Below are 18,834 nucleotides of genomic sequence, written 5' to 3' on the forward strand. Positions count from 1 at the left end.
TTTATTTTATTTGCGTTTCAAATATAAAATGTAAATAGATGTAGTTTTTGTTTTTTTGATTAAAACTCAATATTTGAAGATGCATGCTTTATGTTGGACAAAATTTTATTATTAATCATTATTGCAGCATTTCGTGACTGCTCAACAAAAAAATATGTATAGTGGATATAAAAAGTCTCCACACCCCTGTTCAAATGCCAGGTTTTTGTGATTGAGAGAAATACATTTAAAAACTTTATCCACCATTAATTCGACCTACAACCTGTGCCACTCAATCACGGGTGGGGTAGAGTAAAAATAAATAACCTGCCAACATTTAAAGTGACTTATTATTAGCCTGAAATACAGTTCAGGATGTTCTAGCAGGCTTTAAATAAAATATGAAAATGAAAGATGCATAGTAATTAGTATTTCAAATGATACATCCTCACAATTTATTTTCCTTTCATTGCATTTAAACTGAACTTTTTCATTAAGCCAATAGACCAGTAGATTTGCTAAAAATAAGATTTCTTACTTTTTTTCCACTTATTGCTTGCCAGAACCCAAAACCAGTTCAGCTGTGGGTGAATTTAAAAGAGCTGCAATGGGCGGCACGCTGGAGCACTCGTAGGCCAACAACACAAAAGGTAGGCTGGAGAAAAAGAAAATAACCTCACGATCTACAAACTTATTTTTTTGCCAGACAGTATTGCTTTATTTTTCTATTTTCCCTTCCCCCTCCCCTTTCAAATCCACAAGCCTCTCCAAATCTCCCCCAGATTTCCAAACGCTTTCACTTGTAGTGATGCCAGATAAACAGAATCTATTGGATCAGGCCGATTTCACGGCTGCGCCCGCGCACATGGCGGCAGCGTCTTTGGCCCACTTTCCCATCCTCGACCTACCTCCATTTTCTCCAGTCTTTCCATTAAAACACTCATTTGCATTAGGATGCTTGTGCTTGTTAGTTAGTAGTGGTGGGAAGCAGATTCAGTAGATTCGTCAGGTTTCTGTACTTGAGTATTAATTTTTTTGATGACTTTTTGCTTTTACTCCCTTCATTTGAAAACGGATCTCCTTACATGGTCAAAATAGGCTTGTGACTTTATTCAACCTACGCGAATGGCCACACGAGGTTAAAAAAGACATAACCAGAGAGAGGAAAAGTCAAACACAGTTGAGACAGCCGCAACATGGAGGAATCTGAACAATGTTCTGCTTTAAAATAAAATATTTTTAAAAAGATATCTGTTTGGGAACACTTACTTTGTTGTGAAATTTAAAATATTTTAATTAGGAATACTTTAGAAGAATATTATGGACATGAATAAATGCATGTTCACGACTCTATAGTCACACAGGCTAACAATTAGCATCTATGTGGTGGTGGTGATACCCTTTAAGCAACGGATATCTGAACACAAACGTTGGTAGAACATGTAGACAGACCCTACAACGATATTCATAGGCATATATTCTTAATCCATTTCGACTAACTAATATTAGTGCTGTACTAATAAGCAAGAGGAGTTGAGATGTCTCAATGAACAGTACATCCATGTCTGTTGTACACTGTCACCAGGTTGCCACGAGGCACACGCCAGAAATGAGCAGCACAACTAACAATAGAACTATCAGAGAGCAGATATTTGGCGGTACCCCCTATCGCTACCGTAGGGCAGCCACTTGGCTAGTGGTTTTTACCTAATATCATTAATCGCCTGTGAATGGTCAACTTAGTTCGCTAAATGTAGCAATTACTCGCAAGACAGTGGTCTAGTTACTTTCCATTTGGCTTAGCTCTGGTAGGGCTGAGGGAGTCATGAAATCCTGAGTGCTAATTGTAATTATATCATTACAGTAAGTTGTCATACAGTATAATATAGTGCTAGTTTTCTCATTAAAAAAATAAATAAATTGCAGATTTTTTTTGTGAAAGGCTGCAACAGAATTTTACACGAGTATCTATACTTCTACTTTAGTACAGAATGCGAGTACTTTTGCCACCCCTATTAGTTTGTGCACCTTAATCCGGCACTTTGCGGTAAACCGCGGTGCTGTGCTGAGTCATGAAAATGGATGGGAAAACGGGAAGCGTGGGGGGGGGGGGGGTCGGGTAGTGAAAGATGAAGGACACTGCATCACAATGTGGCTGGAACATCGCCAGGAAGCGTCGAGGAAGGAGAAATCAAGACCCCCGGTCGTCCAAGACCGCTCTCAATCGACACGATGGACACACGGACGTCCGCTTTACTGATATTAACGCAATAAAAGGCGACACTACGAATAAGACACGACTGTGTAAATGTTTTATGGTGCTCTACGTGTATTGTTGGTAGTTGGTTTATTTCAACAACAAAAAAGTAAAAGTGAATGGATTTTGTCAGATTGTTTTTTGTAACTTCAGCTTGTTTATTCGTTAATCGTAGATCCTCAGTTAGAAAGTTGTAATCCAAGATTGTTGGCATTTGATTAATTCAAACAAAGTAAGGTTGTGGCTTTTCATCTTGTCTTGTTTTCAAATTTTAGCTTGCATATGCCATTTATTGTAGATCAACCACTAAAATTATAACTGATTATCCCACATTAAGATCATTGGTACTTGGTAAAATTAAGCGAACTAGTGGCAAGTAGCTTTTGTTTCTTTTTCCCATTTTAGCTACTGAATTTTTTATTTATTTTTTTACACCATTGTCGATTATCAAACAAAAACAGATCAATTTAACCAATATTGTTGGTACTTGTTTTATTTAAAGGCAAGTGTTTTTTTTTTTTTTTTTTCTTTATCTCCATATTGTTGAGTCTTTACACTTTAGCTAGAGCATGTCTGTTTACTTGTTTATTGTAGGTCATCAGGTGAAAATATTAGTTATGACCCAAGATTTTTGCTACTTGGTTTATTTAAAACAGAGTAGTGGTGAGTGACTTTCATTGTCACAATGTTTAATTTTCAAAATTATAGATTGCAAGTCTCATTTATTGTTGACTAACATCTGAAAACCTCACAATAATGATCAGAGAGAAATTATTAGTACTTGGGTTAAATTAAGCCAAGTAATAAGAGTGGTTTTGTTGCTTTCCGCCCCACATTTTAGCCACTGTACGTTTTTTTTTTTTTAATCTATTTGTTGAGTCTTTACACTTTAGTTTGTGTATGTAGTGAAAACAGTTACCGAAGATTTTTGCTACTTGCTTTATTTGAATCAAAGGTGTTGAGTTTTAAAATTGTATTTGTGATTCTATTGTAGATTTTTAGCTGAAAACATCACATTCATTATCCAAGATCATTAGCACTTGATTTAATCAAAATAATGGCGATGGGCTTCCGTCTTCCTGGTGTCTACCTTTCGCACTCGGTACGATACGTTTTTCGCTTTAATAGTAGATTAACAACTGAAAAGATAGTTGGTAATTGGTTTATTAAAACAAAGTAACGTTGTGTGGTTCTAAGGTATCAAAAGCACAAGCAATATATATGATGACCTAGCCAGTGCAAAAAAAATAATACAATCAATTGAGACTGGAGTAGAAAATAAGCATTCCGAGTAGGAATGTGTAGATGAGTCAGATAGTGTTGGAGAGGAGGAAGAGGAGGTGGAGACGGAGACTTGACAGACAGTCTGGCTGGTGTCGCCGCTATGATTCAGCACAATTTCAGAGGCAGGGAGGGAGAAGAGCGATGAAGGGCCCCGAGGGTGGATGGTGGTAGTGATGGGGGGGGGGGGGGATGTCATCCATCTCATTCGTCCTCGCTTGCTTTGTTATGTAATAAGTGTGTGTGTGAGAGAGAATGTGCGCACAGATAGATTATATACAGTGTAAACACTAAAGTTGTAGGGCTGCAGCTATCAATGTTTTTTTAGAATCGGAGATTCTATCACTTATTTCATCGATTAATCGGATCCAAACCTGTTAGGAGTTGATTAATGTGAAGGGCTACTTGTTCGATATACACTTCTGAGGCTGCTTCAGGTTCAACCACGTCAGTTACAGGTTATTCATACTACGGCTACAAATGATTATTTTCTGATTTATTTTTCTCCATAAATTGATTATGATTAATTTCCATCTGTCACTGATGGTGTAGTGGTACACTTGCCTGACTTTGGTGCAGGCAGCGTGGGTTCAGTTCGCACTCAGCGATGGTGTGAATGTGAGTGCGACTGGTTGTCCATGTCTATATGTGCCCTGTGACTGACTGGCGACCAGTTCAGGGTGTAGTCTGCCTTTCACCCAAAGTCAGCTGGGATAGGTCCCGCGACCCTGACCAGGATAAGCGGTGTTGAAAATGGATGAATAATTTCCATCAAAAATGTTGATTGTTTCCCAAAGTAAAACCAGATGTTTATCTTATTTGATTAAACAAAGATAATCTATCTGCTTTCATGGAGGACTGCAGAAATCAGAGAATATTGACTATTGAGTCTGAAATCAGATGATTTTGATTAAACAATGGCTCTAGACGATTAATCAATTAACAAAACAGTTTTTGATTATCGACTAGTTTTTGATAATCGACTAGAAAATAGAATTAGATTAGATAGAATGGTTCAAATGCCCAATATTCCAACTCAGTGAGTCAGTAAGCCTGGTACACACATGGATTTAAAAAAATAAAAAATCATGAGACATTTTTTTTTTATCTATTACACACATAACGATAAATACTACCAATTTCAAAACAGCACACCACACACACAAAGATTCTGTTCCACCACCGATCTAGAATCTTGTCGGCAACAACCAGTAAGCACAAGACGCAGCATGGAAGAGGACACGCAACAGGAGGGAATTTATGATGGTGGTCTTGGGACTTTTCTTTAGGGAAAAAAAAAAAAATCACAATCTTTATATAAAAAAATAAAAAAATTACAGTGGGATAAAATCCTGGAGACAGCATGAAATCGGACTTTAGTCTACTGAGCAAGCTAGAGGTGAGTTCTTAAATTAAGCTAATGGTTGGTGTAATAATACTAATAAAAATAGACGTAGCTATTTTAACTATGTTTGTTTTCATTTGCTCCCGCTTCCTTGTTCTTCAGTCAGGTCACTATTTTCACATCACAATTCAAAAACTCATGACTCGGGAGTCGTCAGCTTTCTCGACACAAATGATTTTTTAATTTTTTATTTTTTTTTCGTAAATATTGAACACGTTTAATATTTAAAATTATCAACCAGCACCTGATTCGGACTCTATGAGCAAGACAAATTTACTCTTAACACACCTCAGACCACAGGATATATAATCTAATCTCAGGATAATATTATGTAACAACAATCTGCCATTTGTCGACCTTAGTCGGAAGGGGAAAAATCGGGACAAAAACACCCCGATTGTCTTTGTGTGCACCAGGCCTTAAATATTACTATTAAATAATAATTTGGCACTTTCACTAGCATGTATGTTAACGCATTAATTGTAGATAATCAGCTAAACAATTGTGCTCATTATCCGAGATTATTGGTACTTGGTTTATGTGAAAAAAGTTAAGTTTTTATCCGGTTTTTTTTGACTGATTGTACTGTATATCTGTTGAAGAGATTGGGGGGAAAAAAATTATCTGGAAATAACCATTTTGGTACTTTTTTTTAAGTTATCAATTTGAACATTTATTTCACTGCAAGAATACATGTTTTATTCAACATTGGTCGAGAGACTGCCCCCATAAAAGGTGTATAAAAATGAATCCAAGACCCTTTACAAACAACAACACCACAAATCAACATTTGAAATTATTGCAACCGCCGGTGACAACTGAAATGACGTGCTTCCATTTTAAAACCTTGTGACAAAACATCGGCATTGCATTCTTCATCAAGATACCATACACACAAAAATCAAATTAAAATACTGCACTTTATGAGGTTATCTATCATAAAATCTTTTTTTTTTATGTTCCATTAAAATCATTTAAAATCGTTGGACATTGTTTTGCAGGAGTGTCTGCTCAGAAAAGGTAACCAAGCTTTAAAAATAAGCATAAAAACCCACCCCCCAAAAAAAGAAAAACAAACACTTGGTTCTGATAATAATAATAATCTCAATAGAAAATTACCCCTCCTTACGCTGACACGAACACACTCATCCTGGATTTATTTATGCGGAGAGTGGTGTGATGTTTGGGTGTCTGCTAAATAAAAGCTAACAAGGGCACCAATTTCATAAAGCTAGTTTTGGAACCCCAAAATCTATGTGCGTCTCATTTGGAACGTGAGAAATATGCAACCAAAACCCTGTTGATTTATGGCCATACATACCCGTTTACATTCAGGGCTCGACAAGGCACGTCGGCGGACCAAAACGCTGCTGTGTGAGGGGCGTGAGGGAGTCTCATGGATACCATGTATAAGTGGGCGGAACAAGAAAAAAATGTCCATGGCTTGAGAGAACACAACAGGTGAAAATAAGGCGTATGAGAATAATAATTCCATCATTGTGTCCGTTTTGGAGGCTACATCATCTCCACATAGTTCTCAGGGATGAGGCCCCGCTTGCCCTCCAGTTCCCCCTCCAGCCAGCCCGGCTCTCTAGACTGGGTCACTGCAGGAGGAGAGGACATGGAGGAGGAGGTGGTGGTGGTAGGGTGTTAAGGGGTGCAGGGTAAGATAAGAAGAGAGCACAGGGAATCAAGTGAGTGTGAGCAACTGTACTCAAGTGTAGTGTACATCTACACTTTGTTGTTTTTTCATCTGGCACTTATCTTTTAAAGTCCACTTTTATGATACACCTCGCATCCAATAAATATGACCACTTGCAGTATAAAAAACATTTTAAGAAATCATCATGTGTCAGAATTTTAAAAATACAACAAAGCGGGCTTTAGGAGAACAAATTTAAGACATTTCAAGGCCACTTTGAGCAAATTTAAGACCTTGCTTCCAATATGGAGGGGACGATATGGTTTAAATCTTGTCTCATAGTATTTTAAGCTATTTTGTGACAGTACTTTTATATACTACAAAAGGGTATAAAACGATAGAGTGCAGTTATATAGTGCCTTATTTATACCATCACGGTGCCCAGAGCGCTTTACAGATGGTATACACCGATGGGCAAGGCGCTGCCATCCAAGGTGCTGCCAGGCCTACTAGAAGAAATTTAGGATTCAGTGTCTTACCCAAAAACACTTTGACAGCAGACAGTCGAAGCCTGGATTTGAAACGCCAACCCTTCGTTGAATTGACGACGGATGACAAATTTAAAGGTCCCATGCCATCAATTTGTTTTAAAGATAATCTTTGATGTCCTTTGATTTGAGTTTTCAAGAAATGTTGAGTCAAATGCTGTTTTTCAAGCTATTGTAGTTCAAACTTCATTTCACAGAATTATTTTGACCTATGTTATGCATAAAACAGTAGAAATAAAATGTATTTTGATGGCATAGGACCTTTAAGACAAAGACATTTTAAGGCCCTTTTGATGATCCACTGAATATGACCACTCAGTGTGGGTGATATGGGTTCAGTATATTAAGATTTGTTTTCTCAACTATAAAATACCATCTACATGTTTAAGAAAGACTCCTTTTAGATGTGTTTAAGACACTTTGATCAAATCTAAGACCTTGCATCTAATAAAGATGACCATTCGGAATGGTGTCATGGGCTTAATCCTATACACAATATTTGTAAGAAATTTTGCAACAATATTTTTTAAAATATGATGGTTTAAGGAAACAACATTCATAACATTGTAAGAGCATTTTAAAGCCACTGTGATCATATTTAAGACCTCTCATTTGCTTTTAACGGCGTGATTGCTTCTAGTTCCTCTAGTTTCATCGTGGTACTGAAATGTTGAACAAGAATATTACAGGTGATTATGTCAAAGACGTAAAAAAAATAAAATAAAATGGCTATCGCAGTGATGAGCCATGCATTGTGGGATCTGTCACTATAAAGACTACAGCAAGAGTACGACAAACTAATCCTCATTTCCTGTGAGAGCGATTAAGGCTCTGTTGGTCCTCTGAGTAGTAAATCTGAGTCTCCCATCCACCAGCGCCACACTCCCTCATCCCTCTTATCTCGCTGTTCGATGGAAGATCAGATTGGGAGTTCGTTTTTCCTCCCAATCCAATATGCCGGCCGGGGCCGCCACTATTGCGCGATAACACTTACCGGAGTTGAAAATTGCGCCGACCTGGAAGGAGAGCTCCGAGTCGTGCTCGGCCTCGCACGGGTACACCGCCTTGGCTTTCCTGCCGATGACACTGAAAAATGGTGGCAATCAGTGAGCTGGCTGGTATTTGGTGGGGGATTACCGAGTGGTTCAATCTGGACCTGAGACCTAATACATGATCCTGTCGCCGCAAGAAAACGAGGGATGAGCATTTGACTACATTTCCTTGTTCGACGACTGATTGAGTGTTCTTGGGGCTGTAAAGGTACTTACTTGGTGTGAAATCTGGGCCTGTTTAGTTAAACACATGTTTAGTTCTCACATGAAACCATAACTTATTCTGATGTATGAATGGCATCCGGTGGATATACAGGTTAATTACTTTCTGCCATCTAATGGAAGAGCATTTAATTGTTCTGCCTGTTACTTACTACATGTCATTGGCATAGATAGATGAACAAAGATAGATCAAGTAGAGCAGTGATTCTCAAAGTGTGGTACGAGTACCACAAGTGGTACTCAAAAGATTCATTGAATTAAATGTTCCAACTGTGCATAATGTTATGGTGGCTTAAACATTGATTTTTAATCCAGTACAGAACACGTGTTAAGTAAAATTCCGCTGTTTTTAACTTTTAAGTACAATATATTTGATTTTAATTATTTAGAAAAAAGTCTTTCAAAAAATGTTGTATTAATCTTTGTGTGAAACACAATGCAACTGAATCATTAAAGTACAGATTTGTATTTTCCTATATTTTAGTGCAGTTTTAATGTTCAAACTGTATAATTCTACAGTGACTAACAAAAATATTGTTTTTTACTTACTGCATTACTGTACTTTACTTTGTACTGGCCATTATGGTGGTACTTTGAAAGCTGAGTATTTTTTAAGGCGGAGAAAACAAATACATTTTTGGACCAATTAAGTGAAATTGGATAATTTACCACATTTGTGGTTGATAATCACTGCACTAAGGGAACCAAATGCCTACAACATAAAATTGATTTTCTTTTGTGTAAACAAGGGCACATTTTATGACTTTAATGAATACTAAAACTGCAAATTGCCTGCAGAACATTTTCGTATAAATTCAAGTTTCTCAAATAAACAAAATAATGTATACAATGATTAACTAAATAACATAATAGTTTTATAATTGTATTTTTTGGAAAGTGCAACATCCATAGTTTGTCATATTATATACCAATATGCACTGCTTAGATTTATTTACTACTCTCCCTTTACAAAATTACCAATTTGATATTTTTGTGGAACCTATTCCCACCTACTCGCTGAAAAAGTTATCTGCGTATGTGTTTTTTGTGCTCCTTCTGAAGCACCCTAAGGTGTCACAAGATGCTGCCAAAGCCCTGTCTAATAGAAAGGGTCAAAGGAGTATGTTGAAGTGATACATCTCGACTGAGAGACAAGCTTTGAACGTTGGGGGGGGGAGGGGAGGGGCTAAGTTTAGCCTGGCTGGATGGATAGATAGATCTTCCACTATCTAGCCATCCATCCATCCATCACATTTGGAAGGGTAATGTTATAAGATTATTTAAAAATGGTACTAAAGTGTTCTGGGATCATAGCTAGTGGTAAATATGCCGTTTAAACTATAAATATAGGCAATTATAAAAACTTTACGGGCGGTGTCAATTTCATGTTTTTTCACTATTTGCGACAGGGCTTGGTCCCTATCCCTCATTGTACAATGACAGCTATCCGATTCATATCTGATTTTAATCCACACGTGGTTCAGGCCTTGTTTGGTATATCTGAGGATATTGGTCAGATTCCATGTGACGGCTTTTTTCCGCTTTACGCTGCTGTCGACGCATTTTCCGAAAACAATCCGAATTGCATCGTTTGAATTCTGAAGCGCATTTACATCAAACCACTTGAGTCGAAATAATTAAAATACAGAGCTGGGAATTCTGAATTTGGATTTCACAAAAAAAAAGTAGAGGAATGCTTTTCTTTCCAGGGAAAGATTTAAAGAAAAAAAACAAAAAACATTTGGCTGTTTTGCCTGCCATCGCAAAGTGTTATCTCCAAGCCAGCAGCATTGCCAGGTAGACGCCGCGCGCTTCCATCTCAGGGCACGGTCGATAAATATTTCATATTCTTTTCTTGCAGAGCCACAACAACAACGTGCAAGGAAGGAAGGAGAGGAGGCAGAAAAAAAACTAAACTGGAAAGCAACAGGCAGAGAGAGTTTGCATGTTAAAATCTTTGATAAACATGTTCCATTTGTGTTCATAACATTAATGGACTGGCCAAAGACAGGGCCTGACCTGTTTATAATTTTCTGTGTCACATCTAAAAGCAGTCAAATGAGCTCACAATTTCAACGCAGTCCACTCAAAATGACAAATGGGCTTTTAGGTGCCTCGCATTTGACCAAAAAGGGACCGAGGTTGATGCTTGGTGCTGCATTCATGTGACATGCAAAAATTGGCAAAATTGAGGGACAGCGCAATGAGCAAGGATGGAAGGAAACAAGTTTTTTTTTTTTTTTTTTTTTTTACCTCTCTAGTTGCTTTTCTTTGTCAGGTGTGCAGACATGCTGGCCTTCTCCTAACCAGGAGGCTGCTGCCATGGATGCTCTGCAGAATAAAATTGTACATCTTAACGCCGCAGCACTCTACACATACAAGTGTTGATATGACTGGGAAAACCATACGGTTGGCTACTGAATTTGGCTTTTTTTCCATCAAGTGACATCAGAAAGTTTTATTAGCCACCTTTAACTGGTTAAATTATTCAGCATCGATAGCAACTGCAAAGAACGGCGGACGCCCCGTTGTTATGGCGACGAGCATGAAACTTCCACAGTGCCTCACTGAGGCGAAGAAATACAGCTAACTACTGTAGGTGCAAGCGTGCCGTACGTTCAAACAGTGTGGAGGCTGACAACGACCGGATGACTTGGACTCCATCAATTCGACTCCACCCACTTCCTTGGAACAAATGACCACATGTAGGCATTGCACTGCTGTGCTCAAGTCTGACACCAACATCAAATGTGTTGCTTTAGTAATGCTATAGTGACCAAAAGTGTGTGGGGGTGGGGATGTGGGGAAGGGGATTATCGTCGTGTTATGTCATGTTTTTGTTTCTTTGTCCATCCGCTAGTTAGCAGATTATTTCCACGATGATGAATACAAAGGTCGTACACCACTGTGCCGGATGTAGAAAAGCAGCCCCAGAACCTAATACTAAAACGTAGTAGACTTCCCAGTACTATACAGAACATAATACAGTGGGTCTTCGGTTTATGACGGAGTTCTGTTCCTACGGTGGTGACAAAACCTTAATTTGTTCACAAGACGTATTTTTATTGAATATTATTTTGACAGTGGACCGCCGCTATTCGCAGGGGATAGGGACCAGGCCGGACCGCGAACGGTGACAATCTGCGGATAATTGACGCCAATTATAATTGCAGTAAAAGTTTAAAAAAAAAATAAATAAATAAAAATCCTGAATAAGAAGGGATAAACCGCCAATAACAATCTTGTTATCCCTCCTTGTCTGAGTCACATAATTTGTTTTTTCCCTTCTACGGTTTGCGCCTCGTTCTCCAAAAGACAACCACTATGTTCTGAGACACTAAACACAGTAGTAACCATAGTTACAATTAGAAATGCTAAAACTAACCGTCTGAAATGATATCACGGTTTATCGGTAAACCGCTTCATCCCTAATCCAGAGCATCAGTGGCTTCTGATGTGCTTTACACATCACCCGCTGTCAGAGCTGCCGATTCCTTGGGTGTGAACGTACAGGACCAAGCAGGGGGTCCAGGTAAATGCCGAGTTGGAAGCCAGGCGTCCCTCTGCGTTCCATGTCTGCCCCGGGGCCAGCGCTAATACATCACATAATGGGCAAATTGCTGCCTAGCTGCCGCTCCCATAGAGACGCTAATCAAGGAAATTAGGGGGAATGGCTGGGGAGGGGGCTGGAGGTCGAGAGGATGCGAGGTTACCTTGTAACCGATGGAGGAGAGAGATGGCCGTAAGGTGCAGGGATATTCTGCATGGCTTTCTCATTTTGGTTTCCCTGACCTGTCCATATCCAGCGGTGGCCGCTGTGTTGAGACAACGCTTGAGGGTGATTTATAGCTCCGCAGCGGCACTGGCCCACTGCACCATATCGGCATGGGGTGGGGGACAAAACGCCGCTGTGTAGCAAATCCACTCACTAACCCAGACCCTGGCGCAATCACTTTCTGCCTGGGTCACAGCCGTGAGGGTCAGATGAGGGGAAAGTCACCAACATCCATCAATGCTGCCCATTGTAGGACAATTAAAACCATCTACATAAATCTACACTAGGCTAACACCTAGCGGACGTGTAGCTGCCCTAGAAACGGGTTAAATGCGGCAGAGGTAAAATGGATTCATCCGGAATAAAAATTGCTGTCACAATTATGGCTAAGCCAAAGCGAGGGAAATTGCTCATTGCCGTTGCTCTGGTGGCAAAAAATAGCAACAAGCTTTTTGAATGGCTCATCTGTTGTTTCCTCCATCAGCTAAGCTTCTTCGGTAAACACGATTAAATGCAGTAAATGAGGACTTTGTGGTATAGGCGATGTGGGGAATATTTATCAGCATATACAGGTAACAGTTGGTAGATGGTGTAGAAAGTTGATGATACAATAATATTAAATATGTACAGTCATTTCGCACTATTCGAGAAGTATGTGGACAGAGCGCTGCTGTGAATGGCAGAAAAGTGCAAGTAATTGAATGCCCCTAAAAATTTTTAGAACTGCATATATTAATAGTTCAAACAACAAACATACCACAAACTATGATTCCAAAAGAGTTTGGTATCATTTCAAATACATTGTACATTATCCTTAGAAATAAATGGCTGACCAATAATTTCATTTTGAAAAAATTCACCATGGAGGTCGAGAGAGAGTCTTTGGACTTTCCACTAACAACCCAGCCTAAAGTTAGCACTCTCCAATATACAAAAATCTTAGTTTCTCAGTCGAGATGTATAACTTCACCATATTTCCTTGACAATAATTACTTTGGTGGCATCTTGTGGCATTCTAGGGCGTGACAGAGAAAACATTTGCGAATAAGTTTATAGTTTTTCATGCAAATAGTTGATGTTGCAAATGGTTTTTGCAAATTGCAAAAATTAAGTTGCGAATTACCCCCATTGTGGGACTAATAGAGGTTATCTTATCTTAGGGTTCCACAGAAAAAAAGGCAAATAGGTGAATTAGGCAAACTGCGAATTGACCCGGTTTCACTGGATGCAGTGTGGCTTGAGACATGAGTTTAATTCATTATGTGACCATGCTCGTAACTCAAAACAATAGTATAGCAAATCATCTTTCCCCAGTGAAATGAATAGAAATGCCATTAATCCGTTCCAGCCTACCCCTCAAAAAAAATTTTGCAATATGTTTTTTGATAAGAAAAATAGCACTCTATAATATTGTACATTATGAAAACACACAATGATGACATAATTATACAGAATTTAAAGAATTAAACAGTTTTTGCCACATGTTTTGGTTCAATTCAATGGACTTTGTGCTACTCCTTGTGGTTTGGGAGCAGTGTAATACAGACATACGGATATACGTAAAGCCGGTCAGTCCTCAGTAACCCGCAGTAATATTAGTAGTTCTTCACAGAGGATAAAGAACATATGCCCGTGAGTAGGGCTGCAAGATATATTGTTTGAGTATCGTTATCGAGCTGACCATTGCAAGACATAATTCTATTGGTCGACGTCAGGTGATCTGTCGGAAGGTTGCCGTTCATATGTCACACTACACGGAAGTTGTCCCAAAAATCAAACATGCTAGACTTTCCATTGTGGCGTTGTAGGGCCAAATCGTTGGTCGTGGATTATGTCACACTACAAGGAGTTTTATCAGCCATGATAGCAAATCGGACTAATAACTAGGCTACATTCTTGTAGTCTGATCCAGGCACAAGATGCACACCGCAATGTGTGCTGTTTAAACTAATGCACTGAAACATAGAATTACTAATGCATAATATGTTACAATGTGTAAGATTACACTGACTAAAAACAAATGAATAATGTTAGGAATGTGCTAAGTACTACAATATAACTGGACAAGAAAATAAATGCATTTAACTTCATGTCTGGCTGGACACTTGCCTGCTCAACACTAGACCTCACAGAAATATCTCAGTATATCTCTGTGCTCTGTTGATCATAGTTTATTTTCTACTGAAGCTAATAGAAATGATTTCAAAAATACAGAGAGGAAAAAAGAAAAATGTGTGCTGGTTTTCAGGTCACGAGTATGTTATCCTGTATTTTTTCACATTGCAATATGTATTCGCAGAGTAACAAAACAAAACAAAACAAAACAAAATTGCAACGTAATTTTTTGCCCAATATCGTACAGCCCTCCCCGTGATTTATTGTGATATTATCTGGCTGCATGTTGCTCCACCATTGGTGTTCAAATATCCATTGCTTAAAGGGTTATAACACCGCAAAAACACCCAACATTCGTCAGCCCATCTATGGCATTTTGTATAGTTTGTTAGTATTAACTAAATGGACTTTCCAGGGGCAAAGTGAAGTGTTTGTTTTAAATACATAACCTGTAATTCTGTTTATGTTTAGTTTGACAGTAAACCTCAAATAGGAGTGGCAATAAACAGTTTGAAGCCTCTTTTTTGAAGAATTGTTTACTGCCAAACTGATGCTTGTTGTGAAAAGTGAGTTGTATTCACTGCCACCATACAACACTCAAAAGTCTTTTGCACTTATATGTCTAAATATTACTAAAAACATACATTGGGTGACATTTTAAACCCCCAAATCAGAACAAATTAAAACCTCAAACTGTATTTAAGGTCTGAAGGTCCACTGTGTAAGCAGCGGTCAGAAATTCATCAGCACACGTGGCCCACTGCTTCTCGTAAAGACAGGAAACGTGCCCTGCAGCAGCTGGGGCTTTTTGATCCAGGCACGGAGCTCCAAGTAACAGGATGAGGAGGGTGATCAAGTGTCATTCCGCTAACGGGTAGGAAAGAAAAAAAGCCTAGCGATGGGATTTCTGGTAGAAAGGGGGCTAAAACTGAGAATCTGAGCTCATCGTGCCAAGAGTGATGTATTTGGGTAGGCAGCAAATATAAGTTGCGAACCACCATGACTTGAAAGCTAGGCTTGGTGAAGATCTGCCATTTTCCACACACAGCAACGCTATCATGTCAAAGTCAAAAGGTAAGCAGAGCTGTAGTGTTATTGGATGCACAAATTGGCAACGGTAAAAAAAAGGTATAAAAACATATCACGATAATAGACACCAAAATGACCACGGTTATCAGTATCATCACAATTTTGCGAAAATAAATATGTATAACTCTTCTTTTATATATTTTGAATATAAATAATCAAAACCCTATGCACGTTCTACTTTTATTAGTAAACAGCAAAACCATTTCATCTCTCATTCACACATTTGATTGTTCTACAAAGTTGTTGACATGGAATTTATTTCCCGAGCTAAATACAACTATATTAAGTTAATGTTAGTTAATCACAAAAATAGCCAAACACAAAATTGGAAATTTGTCAGATTTTTAACAAAGTTAAAGGTCAGGGCTCTCATGTTCTTCTACACTGACCTAGGTCAGAGTTCCCCAAGGAAATCGGAAGCATACAATTTTCCAAAAATCATATCGTGAAGAAAGTAGAATTCAGAGAGGGCTGACGGATCGAAACAAATTCCTGACAGATTCATGAACTAATCATGAGGTGTATCTTTGATTGTGTTCTTGCTTAGCAAAATAATCCCTCCCAATTTGAAGAAGATTGGTGAAGTGCTGACAATGAATATCTTTGAATGCCAAGATAAAAAAGATCTTTAATCAGTCCCACAATGGGGACGTTCACAAGATCTGAGGGTTTTCTTTCCCCCCCCCCACTTCACTCAGATGACAGTTGAGGGTGAAAAATCTAGGTGACAATCATGCCATTTTCTTAAAAAAAAATTTCAAAGCATGGTACTGATTCGGGATGTGTCTGTGTACGACCAGGCAGATTTTTCTGCAGCACTAAATTATCTCGCTTTCCGGAGTCACCTTCATTTAGATAAGACATTCATGAAGCCAATAGAGCAGTTTTCAGCTCTTTTTTTTGCTCAGGCTGAAGCTGAAGCTCCAGGTGCTGGAACCTGGAGCGATGCACCGCGCTAACAGGTCTCTGCTGTCACGCCCATGCTTCAATTTATGAGCGAACAAAGCCGAGGTGACACCGGGTGACATATGGCGGAAGTCTTCATAAAGGGACAGGGGCTGCGGCTATGAGGGAGTAAACAAGATGAATATCTGGCCAATGTCAATACGATTTACACAGCCAAAGCGCAGCCACCTGTCGCCCAAGCAAATAAGAGCGGAGATTTACAACCTCCTCCCGCCTTGCTTGCCTTCCGTCCTTCCAAAACCACGACACGCATGGAGGCAAAAAACTAAATAGCCACACACCCTCTATATAATTTCAGACAAAAACACCACCCCCAAAATTTCATACTAACTCAATGATTCCTTGATGGATGGAGAATTTTTCATTTATTAATTTATTACATTCCTGTTAGCTTTTTAATGTTTAATTTTAAATGTCATTCAATGTGATCCGGTTCCTGCACTTTGTTTTGCATTTTGTTCCCATGAAGCGAATCACGTCCTTAAGCTCAAGGTACCAACCAAACCGTTTACATCGCTACAGTAGGAACAAAACTCCATCGTAACTTAAGGATCGCCTGCAAAAATTAATTTGTAGTATTCATTAATTCATTCATTTTCCACACCGCTTATCCTCACTAGGGTCGTGGGTGTGCTGGCGCCTATCTCAGCTGACTCTGGGCGAGATGCGGGGTACACCCTGTACTGGTCCGCCAGCCAATTGCAGGGCACACTCACATTCACACCTACAATTTAGTCTCTTCAATTAACCTACTGTGCATGTTTTTGGAATGTGGGAGGAAACCGGAGTACCTGGAGAAAACCCATGCAGGCACGGGGAGAACATGCCAACTCCACACAGGCGAGGCTAGATTTGAACCCGGATCCTCAGAACTATGAGGCAGATGTGCTAACCAGTCATCCAATTTGTAGTTGTAGTTGTAATTTGTAATAGAATTTTGTGCTATCAGTTTGCAGAATGTCATTTTTCCCGTTTACACAAAACATAAGCACTATCGCATTTCATTCACTTGAATGTGAACCGAACCGTGACCTTAAAACCAAGGTACTTACAGAACTGTGATTTTTGGAGTACTGTTAGTCCCCTAGTATGTACTATCGCATCAGAATAGTATAATACTGGGTTAGGGAAGGTCTCCTGCATATCTTGCAAGGCAGACACACACGCAAGCAGAGAGGGGTCAGAATGAAAGAGGAAGCGCATAATCTCCCCCCTGTCAGGCACTGATGGAAGTCGACGAAGGGCGAGCAAGTAAAAGATTTCAAGGTGAATTCACAGACATGACACAGCAGAAGAAGGATGTGAAGCGTGAAGCCACAATTCATCTGTCGCATCGACATTCAGGACGACATTCACGGGCCTGTGGCGTGGGCGGGTGGGGTGGGGCGGGTGGGATGGCATTTTGTGGGGCTGACTCACCTGGAGTTGCTGCTGCCCGAGGAGACGCTGGTGCTGAGAGGCACACGCTCGCTTCTCTCCGGCGGCGTAGACTCTGAAGCCGAGGCGGACGAGGACTGCGACGACACCGACTCGTTGCTGCCCATCGACGTCTCGTCTGTGGCGAGGTTGGAGTTGTCGCAGGCTGATGACACAAATGGGAAGAAAAAGTCTTGCCGAGTACAAATTTTTGGGGCTAATGGTTTACAGCTTGTGCTCCTGTTATGAGAGATGAATAATTTATCAATATGTATGGAAATGCTACATCTAGTGGCGACGTAATGAATAAGCTTCGTGTCAGTAGTGAGAGCAACACTGGGAATAATAATGCATCTCATCTCAGGAACCTAAGAAACAATTATGTACATATTTTATGGGTATTGATTTGAAATGTGGCCTCTTAGCACACTACCAGACAAAAATGTCACAAAAAGTACATGCAGTGAACCCCCATTTAGGAGGGGATATATTCTAGACGCAGCCGCAAATGGTGAAAATCCACAATCTAAAGAGATCTTTTTTCTCCCCTTTTAAACACAGTATAAATTGATTTCAACATAAAAAAGAACAACCATAAAATGTGTAGAAAATACTCTACATATTGTACTTTTTATATATACTCTACATTATTGTACTGACTGTGTATTGGACTGTATGTACCTTGGTTTTCTTAGCGCATTATTTTGGCGAGTCTGTTATGGCCGACAGTACGTATCTAAGAGTGGGATTTAACTAAAATGCTGGCAAAAGCTCAGTCATGGCCCGACAACAAACTCAGATTGACCTCGGCAACCTGTTAACGTTTGTGACATAAACATGACGTACTACAAGCCAAAAACTGTGTGAAGTCAAGGATATTGGACACATATAGCAGCAGACTCACGTAGACACAGACTCGTGTTTCATCCGCCTTAAATTTCCTTTAACCAGACAACATAGTCTAAATCCATTATCAGGGGGCGCTTCAAAAGCTTAAAAAGGGATTACAACGAGCAACCCAGATATTAAAATTTGCCTATGCGAAGATTTAGACTAGTCCAGTCCACTTTAATGATTGCACAAAAAA

At 39.4% G+C, this 18,834-nt stretch overlaps 1 protein-coding gene across 4 annotated transcripts in view; it reads right to left on the minus strand.

The window, feature by feature from the left end:
* Positions 1 to 745: 745 nt before the first annotated feature.
* arhgap10 (Rho GTPase activating protein 10) overlaps positions 746 to 18,834 on the minus strand; it is a 68,502-nt gene continuing 50,413 nt past the window's right edge. For 2 of the 4 annotated variants that reach the window (XM_061679420.1, XM_061679422.1), the window contains 4 exons: positions 17,751 to 17,913; positions 10,640 to 10,717; positions 8,107 to 8,198; positions 746 to 6,526 (listed from right to left, as the gene is read on the minus strand). In XM_061679420.1, the coding sequence (XP_061535404.1) occupies positions 6,438 to 6,526; positions 8,107 to 8,198; positions 10,640 to 10,717; positions 17,751 to 17,913 (422 nt within the window). In that variant the 3' untranslated portion in view covers positions 746 to 6,437. The remainder of the gene's footprint in view (positions 6,527 to 8,106; positions 8,199 to 10,639; positions 10,718 to 17,750; positions 17,914 to 18,834) is intronic. The other 2 variants (XM_061679419.1, XM_061679418.1) reach the window with 1 other exon arrangement.

Source organism: Phycodurus eques, chromosome 6 (genome assembly GCF_024500275.1).
Source record: "Phycodurus eques isolate BA_2022a chromosome 6, UOR_Pequ_1.1, whole genome shotgun sequence".
Taxonomy (NCBI): domain Eukaryota; kingdom Metazoa; phylum Chordata; class Actinopteri; order Syngnathiformes; family Syngnathidae; genus Phycodurus; species Phycodurus eques.